This window comes from Halyomorpha halys, unplaced genomic scaffold (assembly GCF_000696795.3).
Source record: "Halyomorpha halys isolate HHAL.00 unplaced genomic scaffold, Hhal_1.1 Scaffold3.1, whole genome shotgun sequence".
NCBI lineage: Eukaryota > Metazoa > Arthropoda > Insecta > Hemiptera > Pentatomidae > Halyomorpha > Halyomorpha halys.
In genome coordinates, this window is record NW_027115249.1 from 2016156 (window position 1) to 2028249 (window position 12094).

General features: G+C 28.7%; 1 protein-coding gene across 1 annotated transcript in view; it reads right to left on the reverse strand.

Moving 5' to 3' along the window:
• Positions 1-12094, reverse strand: part of LOC106685054 (titin) — a 92268-nt gene that overhangs the window by 78613 nt on the left and 1561 nt on the right. The window contains exon 2 of the mRNA XM_067052328.1: positions 11753-11985. Within this exon, the coding sequence (XP_066908429.1) occupies positions 11753-11764 (12 nt within the window). The 5' untranslated portion in view covers positions 11765-11985. The remainder of the gene's footprint in view (positions 1-11752; positions 11986-12094) is intronic.

Below are 12094 nucleotides of genomic sequence, written 5' to 3' on the forward strand. Positions count from 1 at the left end.
AAAAATAGAATATAAAATGATAAAAAAAAGAGCAAAAATGATAAAACCAAAAAAATATACATAAATAATGGAGAAATAAGAATAATAAGGAGAAAAAATGATACAATAAAATTTAGAAAGATAACTATAAAAGAGCACAAATTATATTATAAATTGTATTATGAATTTATATAATATTAAATGAACCAAAAAAATATGGAGAAATAAGTATAATAAGGGAAAAAATAGAATATAAAATGATAAAAAAAAAAGAGCAAAAATGATAAAACCGAAAAAATATACATAAATAATAGAGAAATAAGAATAATAAGGAGATTATTATAAAACCAAAAAAATATCATATATTACTATTATTATAAATTTACTACAGTATAATTTTGCAACCCAAGAGAGTTGGCCAGCACAATTTTTGTGAATAAAGTTTTATTTCTCTTTTTAATTAATTAAAATTTAGAATTTAAATTTAAAATTGTACCGATTGAAATAATAAAACAATTAGTTTAACCCTTTACGTTTTTTAATACAATTGAATGCAATATCTAGTATTAGAGTTCTGATACTTTATTTACCTAAGGGGCAAATTTGAGTCGCTGAATGCTCAAAAATACTTTGTACCACCAGACCAAATTTTTCGGGAACTAGGAAAGAAAAGGTTTCAAATTATACAATACTTTTCACAAAGCATAGTGATAAAATAAAAAAACATGTAAGGATGGTATTGGCTGATAATTTAATCTTTTTCTCCAAAAAGTTACAAAATTCAGGATGTTGAACTTAAAGAAAAAATTAAATAGCAGTAGTAATTCAGAATTCATGTTACCTGCAGCCAATAAGCCAGCCCATGTGGGTTCGGGAACGTTCCGGTGTACACTCATGAAGGAGGTAAAAATATAACGGTCCAGCGTAATTCTGACCAAATAACCTCCTTGCACAACCGTTGGTCTAGTAACAGTACTTCCTTACGGATTCCTGACCCTTCATGGTTTGTTGCGGTACAGATTTAAATTCAAATACTGTTCACAGTATTTTTTTTTTTTTTCTGGGATTCTTTAAAATCAGTTATATCATTTAATTAAAATTTTGCACCCAAGTGCCCGAGGCAGCCTTTGATCCATTGATTAAGGATGGCCGTTCATAAATAGAGGTCAAAACTCATTCCAAAGAACAACAAATACCCTTAAAATATTAAATGCCGATTCTAAAAGATAGATATAGGTCGAGATATCCTCACCTGTCAATGCTATGATATCTAACAATGAGGAATTGAAGAAAGGACGTGAGACATGTGTGAAGAAGAGAATGGAAGGACAATAGCAAAAGGAACACAATAACCCTAGGAGTGGTCTCTCCACCAAACTAATATTGACTATGAGGCTATGACGTAATTAAGGACACTTCTAAGGACTTTCTTCGATTCGCGTTGTTTGATCAAAACACGACTTAGCTTTCTTTTTATATAATAATGTTCATTAGGGAAATTAAATGGTTTTAGGCAATGTCTTCGATTAGGTCTTTGTGAAATTAGAAAAAAGTGAAATCTAAGTCCGGATTACAAGCCAATTCGAATTTATTTTTAGATCTCAAATTAATCGAATCATGCGGAACCAATCGTTTTGTATAATTTAAATAAACTTTTTCTTCGATTATAGAAAAGCCGTTCTAGTTACTTTTCAGTAACCGCTACCGATTATAGTAACATAATTAAACTTTAAGATGTTTTATGGAATAGCTATACTAGTAACATTTCAGAAACCACTACCAATTATTATTTCATAAAAAACAAAATTTGTATAGGGTATTGAAAAAGTTTTTTTTTTTTAAATTTATAATTATAACATCTTCATTTATCGATTGTATCATATAATTTAAGTGTATCAATCCTAGGAAGAGGGAAAATGAAGTATAAGTCAGAAAATGGCCGAAAAAGCAAACGAGTTTTACAAACAGGATTATTCTATATCAATTAATACATTTTTGGAGTTTATTATGACAGATTTTCTTAAAATTTGGTAAATCTGTTCCATTGATATAGATTTGGAAAAATGTAAAATTTTACGTATTGTAGAAGAGCCAAGAGGAGAAAAAGTAAGTTATTTCACCCAAATTTGTTATCATGTAATTGAAAACTATGTGTAATTACTTGTCAAAATTGATGAGTCTTCAAGTATAGTTAATAAAAAATATAGTAGAATAAAAAAAGGCGGCTGTTTAAAAACTATACAAAAAATTAATTTTACATTCGGGGCTCTATATCTTAAAAACTACCAACAACACTAGAAAACCTAATAAAACATCATTTAAAGAAGAGTAAATTTTCCCAAATATGAGCCCTAATAATTTACATTCAATAGTTCCCGAAATACAGTTTTTTTAAAAGCAATATTTCATTAAAAAATAAGAAAAGAAGATGGTTGGGGGGGGGGGGTGCGGTCAGCAGAAAAACACATTAAAACAAAAATAATTTATTTGTACCGACCGTTCGACCTGATGTTCAGGTCTTCATCAGGGCTATGAAAAAAAAGAAATAACAACCAGGCCTTTTAGGATTTTTTTTAAATTTATTAAATACTTCCCATTCACTACAAAAAATTATTATACACTACGATAATCAGACCAATTTGGACATATGGAATTGAGCTCCGGGGCTCCACCAAACCATCAAATTCCTCCCACATCCAGCAAAATCCTACGTGAAAACCTTAATGGTCCTTATTACGTTACAAATAAACTCATTCACAAAGACCTTAACATCCCATTCGTTGCAGATTTGGCCCAAAACAGATATGCGTCTTTTCATTCCAAACTCCTTACCCATCCTACCCATTAATTCTTAATCTCTCATCCTTAACAATCCCTGATAATCCGCCGAGTCGTCTGAAAAGAAGATGGCCACGGGACCTTCTAATTTAAATTAATGCTTGAAGTACCACCAATGGGTGGTTCCTTCCCAAGAATTTCAAGTGTATATGAAACACACAACATATTTACTTATTGTATTTATTATTTGTATAGTTGTAAATTACATCAAATAAATAAATAAAAGAAAATTTATTAAATAATTATTTCGAATTCAGCATCTCAAAAAACATAAGAAGGATGTGTTTCAGAATTTCGCATCACTGAACGCCAGTTTGATATAGGACAAACCTTGATGTCGAAATAAGTCAATTTTTCGCATCCCGATTCCTGTAATCTAATATTTTCTGGTAAAATGTTCCTGTCTAGACAGGGTTTTTCTTTTCATAAAATTTGTTCAAACTGGTGGTAGTAATGGAGAGAGTTTCATATATTATCTCACGAATGTTGACAAGCTCTTTTTTGTATAACGCGAAGGACATGAGCAATGGCTGTGGGAAAGAGAAGTTGTGGAGGAATCTTACAAACATTATTTCGTCATTTATACAACTTATCATCGCCTTATATTTTTGAAGGGCTTAGCACCAATAAAAAAAGAATATGTTTAGTGATATATAATATTTTATATTTTATTAATGAAATAGATATAAAATATCGTAATATACCCCGCCAATTCTTTCCATATATAATGATAATATCGTATTAAACCTAACTCCTGCTCTTTCCTTCACAAGTGGTGGGAAAAGCTCGATTCGGAATCTTCCAGGCTGGAATGTATAGGTTTTTTTTTAAGCCCGATAGAACTTGAAATTGTAAAAAATAACACAAAAAATTAAATTGTAATCAAAATTTTTTTTTTATTCGAAAGATCAATACGTGACATTAACATTTGAAAATGATTTCGGGCATATGGGCACCGCGGCTGTTCTTGACGAAGCGCATTCTGTAAAATTGTGTTCAGCGATGAGGCGCATTTTTGGCTTAACGGATTTGTTAATAAGCAAAATTGCCGCATATGGTCGTGCGATTTGACACCTCTCGATTATTTCCTGTGGGGCTACGTGAAGTCACTGGTTTATGCTGATAAACCAGCTACAATTGACGCCTTGGAGGCCAGCATTGTTCGTGTTATTCGTGACATACGGCCAGCAGTGCTCGAAAAAGTGGCCGAAAATTTGACGTCCAGAATGCGCTTCGTCAAGAACAGCCGCGGTGCCCATATGCCCGAAATCATTTTCAAATGTTAATGTCACGTATTGATCTTTCGAATAAAAAAAAAATTTTGATTACAATTTAATTTTTTGTGTTATTTTTTACAATTTCAAGTTCTATCGGGCTTAAAAAAACACCCTATATATATTGTAAATAGGAATGGTTGTATTTAAGATGTTATTTTACTTTAATTTTTTTTCAAATATTTATTTATTGATATTTACAACTGTACATAAAATATATCTAGTAAATTTGAAGTAATATCATAATGGTATGGTACAAGCATGTAGAAACACATCCCACTGGTAGCACTGTAATGACATTTTTACACTAGCAGGTCTCGTGGCCATTTTCTTTTTAGGGGCCCCGGAGGATTGTCCGGAATGAAAGAAGATGCAAGGTTAGAAATTAATGGGTTTAAGTAGTTAGGGAGTTTATAATGGAAGGATTGATATCTGGATCGGTTACATAGGGAACATTCAGGTCTTGATAGATGATTTTATTCGTGACAAAGTAAAGAGCATTGAGGATTTTGGATTATAAGGATTGGATACGAGAGGAATTCGAAGGTTTAGTGGAGCCCCCAAGCTCAACTCCATATGTCCAGATTGGCCTTATTACAGTCATGTAGATCAGTCTTTTGTAATGTGTTGGAAGTTTAGACCGTTTGTCTCGTAAGTGCTGTAATAGTCAAAATCGACGAGCAGTTTCGTGTCATTTAAGTCTTGTGTGAGGATTCCAAATTAGTCCCTTGTCCAGATGTAGTCCAAGGTAGCGGATCTGTTCGACAGGGGTAAGAGCAACCTTATTAAAGTATACTGTAGGATATTCGGTAGGTTTACGACAAAGGGTAAAGGTGATTTGATACTTTAAATTTAAATTTGTTTTTATTTACTTTTTTATTTATACTAGTTGATCCAACAATGCTTCACTATTGCTATTTTTAAGGATGTAGATAGATTTAATGAAAACAATTGATAGCTTGTTATGAATTATTGTGTTTGGTAAAAATTAAACATTCACACGTATACTTTATTATTATGATTTGGTAACATAAATTGAACTTAAAAATGGCGTAGGATAAAATATATATTTTTTAAAATTTATTTATTGCTATTTACAAGTGTATTTACATAAAACTACATCTAGTAAATTTGATATAAGTTTATAATGGAGTAATACAGGCATTTAGGTATTTAGGTTCCATTAAAACTTGAAAAAACGAAATTTACGATGAAATAAATGCAAGGTTAAAGACGGAAAATGCTTCTCATTTTTCAGTTTTGAAATTTTTTATCTCGCGCCTTCTGTAAATAAATAAGTAGAAATGAAAAAAATTGACAATTTTCAAAACTTTAAGTACATACAAAAACTTTATTACTATTTATAAAATTGTAGCCTGAAGATGAACGGTGATAGACGGTCACGAAACGTTGAAAAAGACCGCCTAATTAATATAAAATTAATCAAATAAGAAGGATATACTTAAATGCTCAGAAAAAAAACATAAAATCATATTTTTGTCTTCGAATAACAAACTACTTAATTTTTTTTAAATAAATAATTTAAATTCTATCCATTATAGTCTCAAAACCTTTGATTTCTCTTATAAGTCCGACGTTTCGGCCAATCCGGCCATCCTCAGGGACAATCTACTACAAAACAGCTTTTATTACATCCATCATCCTCAAACATTTCAAAATCTTTAACATTATTATTTATAATTTACCTTATCTTAAAACAACTTTGAAACTATATAATTTAAAAAACTCTAAACTCCATGCTTTTCTTCCCAGGTCAAAAATATCAATTTCTATGAAACATTAAAAACATTAGGTAAAAAATATTTTTTTGTTAATAAATATATCCCACATATGTTTAATTACCTAATTAGTAAATATTCAATTAAAACAAAATCAAAATCATATTATCACACACACTATTCCTTAAACTTTTATCACAACAATGCTTGTAACCTTCCTCCACTCAGTTCAAGCATTTAAAATTATTTATTATAACTACATTTTTGTCAATTTTCCTCTTTATTTCATTAGTAAAATTCCTATCAAGACTAATTATAATTATCCACATTCAATTTATCCTGTATTATTCATAAATTAATCTTACTTAATATCTCTGCATAGTGTTGATTTAAATTTCTTGTATCTGTTTTGAAATTCACTGATTTTTATTCCATGAAAGAAAGAGGAAAATTGACAAAAATTTAGTTATAATAAATAAGTTTAAATGCTTGAACTGAGTGGAGGAAGGTTACAAGCATTGTTGAGATAAAAGTTTAAGAAATAGTGTCTGTGATAATATGATTTTGATTTTGATTTAAGTGAATATTGACTAATTAGGTAATTAAACATATGTGGGATATACTTATTAACAAAAAAATATCTTTTACCTAATGTTTTTAATGTTTCATAGAAATTGATGTTTTTGACCAGGGCAGAATAGCCTGCATGGAGTTTAGAGTTTTTTAAATTATATAATTTCAAAGTTCTTTTAACGTAAGGTAAATTATAAATAATAATGTTAAAGATTTTGAAATGTTTGTAGGATCATACATGTAATAAAAGCTGTTTTGTAGTAGATTGTCCCTGAAGATTGGCCGGATTGGCCGAAACGTCGGACTTGTAAGAGAAATCAAAGGTTTTGAGACTATAATGGATGGAATTTATATTATTTATTTTTTTAAAAATTTACTAGTCTTACAAGTCTTACAAGAAAATATTAAGATTATAAATACTTAATTATTATTATGTTCTAATTAGTAATAAATTAATGAATACAAAATAAATTTTAAAAAGTATTATATATATTTATTCTTCCTTCTAAATTCGAATATCAATATAGTTTATAAAATAAATCGAGTACAAAGCACAAAAATAACTTTTTTTCGGGAACAAATATGTTTTGAAATTACAAGAAGAAAAAAAGGGAAGTGATATATAAATTTGTAATATCTACAATATTCAATTAGAGTAATAATATAATATTTTTGAAACAGAGAAAGCAATTTCTCTAAGTAAATGGAAAACATTTAAATTTCACTTTCAGAATTGTCCTCGCTCATTTGTATGTCAGTTACGGGGCGACAAGAAAGTGTCCAAGCTCGGTCGTGTGCGAGCTAACATTACTCTACTCTAGGCGGTAATCGAATCAGCAACGGACATTTTTTTTGTTTACTATGAATAATAGACAACAAAAATAAAGTTTGTCGAGTAGGTCAGTATATATTCTCCTTCTCCATTTCTATTGGCTAGATAAGCAACGACTTTATATGTTAAATACTATTTCTTCACAAATATTTTGCTTTCCAATGGTATATAATACGTTTATATTACTACTCTAATTTCAGAATGTCAAACAGATCCGTTACTTAGGACTACACGTGGACAAATGACTAATTTGGAATCCTCAACACTTACTAGACAAGCGGTCAAAACTTTCAATCCATCAGATAAGACTCATTTATATGACTGTAATAAGGCATATCTGGACATACGGAGTTGAGCTTTGGGACTCCACTAAACCATCGAATTCGTCTCGTATCCAACCCTCACAATCCAAAATCTTTCGTAAAATCCTTAATGCTCTTTACTCTATCACAAATTGATTCATCCACAGGATCTCAATGTTCCATGAAAATCTTCCCAACCGCCGAATCCCATTTGTTTCTAACCTTGCTTCTCCTTCATTACCTGATAATCCTCCTAGGCGTTTGAAAAGATGATGGCCTCGAAATCTTCTACTCTATAAATGTTACTGAAGTTCTATCAATGGGTAGATTCTCTTCATGTCTGAATTATTCCATTGTACTTGTTCACAATTACGATACAAATGTAAATATGAATAAATAAATAAAAAAAAATTGCAAAAAATGTATTTTCTATATGTATATAATGTATATATAAATATTTTTCCTCTTATCTCAACGTTAATACTAAAAAGCTTTAATAGTTTAAATTTATAGGTTTTCGATAGAAAAAATTAAAAGAAGGACGATTATAAAAAACAAAATGAATAGCCATATCAGACTATTTCAACATTGATCTACCGAGCTCAATCAAAATTGTAGTTTGAATGGTGTTTTGAAAAAATTGCTACAACTCCAGCCATATACCCGTCTGGAATAAATAATTTTACTGTAGGTAAATAGTTCGGGTGGCTGTCAATAAAGGTACCAAAATAGTAGAAAAACTATTTATTGTTAACCAACGTTTCGTCCTATTTTGCAGGGCTTCGTCGGGGCTAAATGAAAAAACATAGAATTGACAAAGAGAAATGCTTTACTTAGCCATGTCGGCCAAATAAATTGAGTTGCTACAATACACAGCATACCAATCAATCCATGATCGGACATATATTCACATAATATAACAATAATATTTTTTCCCCTTCCTTTTTTCTTTACAATCAATACTCGTCTACAAATATAAATATTACAAATATTAAATACAAATATTTTATTTTATTTTTTTATCAATTTAATTGATAATTTTATTCTCCCTATCTTACTCTCTCAGACCTCCCTTTTCCAGTGATCCGCTATCCATGTTCGATCCGTAAAACAAATTTTTCATCAGATAGCAATGTAAAGTCAAATCAAGGACATAACAGTCATTGCAGTAGATCAGTTTATACAAAGAAACACATTAATTAAAAAAAATAAATATATCGATTTGGGAAAAAACAAAACAAAAAGTTAGTTGTTCTTTTTATCAATGAATAGATAAGTTAAAAGAAATAATATAATAAATAAATAAGTTAAAGGAATACATAAATTAAAAAACAAATCAACAAGTCCAAAAACTAAAAAAAAAAAAAAAATGAAAAAATAAATAAACCTATATGAATACTTTCTTATATTGTTATTATTTTTATTTACTTTACATACATAACAATGTTTTTTATTTTAATGTTTTGCCAATTCTCTAATGTTTGTATCTTGTTTCATCTTTTAGCCCTGACGAATCCCTGCAAAGTGGGACGAAACATTGATTAATATAAAATAGTTTTCTTTTATTATTTTGATAGCTTTATTGATCGCCTCCCGGACTATCTTCCTACAATCTACATCATACGGTCAACTATCTTCTTCCGATATAAATAATTTTAGTTTCGTGTTTTTTTTTGTTTTGTTTTTAGCTAGGCTGGCCACAAGCATACATACCATTTTTCAAGATTTCAAAATCATTCATGATCGCTATACTTCCCCTTACTTTATATTCCATATAGACAAATGAAAGCATACTAAAATACTTGCAAAAGAGCCAGTGTATCATTTTGAATCCTAATATTCATGAGGAAAAAGAGTATAAAAATAAAGCAGCTCTCTACCATCCAATATTTCAATTTTTTTTCAATAATATTGCAATATGTATTATCATGTATTATATAAACATAATACTACAACACTAATATAATACTCACATACAGATAATTTTGCGAAACTTAGTAATTTGGCCTTCGGTGGATGGAATAGTAGAATTACAAATTGTTTACTATAGAAATACTCCTCCTTACTATATATTCCATATATAATAATACATAAGAAAATAAAATAATTGTTTCTTTCGACATGTTTTGAAAATTAATCCTAAAAAAAAAGTTTTGCTATGTAATGTAAGCGAAAGTAGTGAATGGAATTTGGTTAAATTGATCTGGAACCATTTTTATACTAATTGCCAACTTTCCTTTAACATGAAGCCAAATTGGAAGAGAGGTTTTCGACGTGTTGGTGTAACGAGGAAAATACTAAGTGAAAGTGATGGATGGAATTTAATATGTTACCAACTCCTTCGTTATTTCTTATTTCATTACGTAAAACTTTTTTCCTTATCATTGCTATTTTTATTTTTATTAATAATTATCTATTTAATTATGGTACATCTACAAATTTCCTATTGTATTTGCGCCAATATATTATGTTAAAAAAATAAAATAAATCTCTAATGCTACAACCCATGAAAGATCAGAGGTGCAGGCACTTTGTAACGAAGTATTGTAACTAGACCAACGGTTATGCAAGAAAATGACTTGGCCAAAATCACACTCGACCGCCAGATTGCGAACAAATTAAGGTAACCCACTTCATGAGGCTGGGTACTCCGAAGAACTCCTAAACTCACAGGTTTGACTCACGTCTACAGGGACCACGGAGTTTTGTATACATATTTTGTATTTTGCGCCCTAGAAGATAATTTCTAAGGTATACTACTATATAGTCCGTTATAATAATTTTAAACAGAAATTAATTATCTGTACAGCCGGGTTCGAACTCTAATCCTTGGAGTTAGTAGCACAGTGCCTTACTACTGAGCTACCCGCTCCCAAGTATATTGTATGATTTTAAAAATTTTAATGTATTTCATATCAACCTTAACGTTAAATCAAATTGTTGATAAGTGAGTGATAAAAGTGTTGGATAAATCGTAATTAAAAGTTTAAAACTAAAATTATTAGATCTGGGCGGAATAGCCAGCAAAGTTGGATATGAGGCTGTGAATTTATATTTAAGATTGCCCTTGAGGATGCCGAAACGTTGGAAATTTAAAGAAATATTAATGAGTTTTAGAGACTTAAATGGATACAATTTACTTTATTTAAACATTTTTTTTTTTTATAAAGTTAACGAAACATGCTATAATATTTAAAAAAGTTATCTGATATTTTATGCTTTACGTTTTTTTTTTTTCTTACCTCCTTTTTTAGATTAATTTCAAATCTCTTATATTATATGATTATTACAGTATTTAATATCATAGATTATAACATTTAATATCACTGCTTTACTTCAATAGTGGCACATCTGAATATGAAAATGTTTTAATTTTATTTTAAATTCTATATATTTTAAATTAAACGTATTCCAAAGATAATACCGTAGACTGAAGATGTTTTCTCTGAGTTTGTCGTCCCCAAGCTGCTAAGGCAGTTAGAAATTAACTCCAGTCTACGATAATATCTAGTCTAGTCTAATCTTAAGTTTACGTAAAGTACAGAAATCTATTTTTCTGATGTACCACTATTAAGGCAAAGAAACTATATTATTTAAATACCTTCCTATATTGTATGTTATGTTAATTTTAATGATATTATCTTTTATTACATTAACTTCATAATGTTATAAAATATTAGATCTTGATTTTTTTCATTTTCATGATTTTTATGTAGTAAGATGAGAAATGTTTTGAATGTTAAAACACTGGTTTATTTTTATTTTTAAATACTGGAAAATAAATAGACACTTTTATACAGTTTGACTATAATCAAACTATAAGAAAGAAAATACGAATATATATTCATCAATGCCAATTATTAAAATAAGTAAATATTTTAAACTTTTTTTTTTTTATTCTGATAACTGATATTTATTAAAATCATTCAGGTCTAATATTCTACTCAGTTCAACATTCATTCTTGATATTACAATTTTTATTTTAATCTGATAATTATAAATAATCATATTAAATATTAATTTATTATCATAAGTTTCAAAATTTAAATTATTAACGAATTTAAAATAATTATATATCACTTTTTAAATAAATAGATAATAATGAAGATATTATGGTCAAATATTCAATTTTCTACATCACAATTATAAATTTATGTGTATATATATTTATTTTTTTAAATGAAATCTTTTAATAAAATAAAATATTTTACTTACGTGAATCTTCATTTTCCAGCTTCTTTTCTCGAACAATAATAAATTTAGTCCGTATTAAGAATAATATTTTTTAAAAGTACTTTTAAAAATAACTACGAACTATAATGTATCTGACACGAAGTTAAATCACTAATTAAAGAGTCTGAAACGAACACATTTCAATGTCACTTGCCACTTAACAGTCCGCTTTGCAACTTCTCAACATTCCTCTAGTCTGTCTCCGTATTCTTTATCTGTGAAACAAATAAAGTTATTAAATATAACATAATACATATGTATTTGCGACAGTTTAAAATAAAATAAATGATAAGAAAAAAAAATTTTATAGTAAAATAATTATTA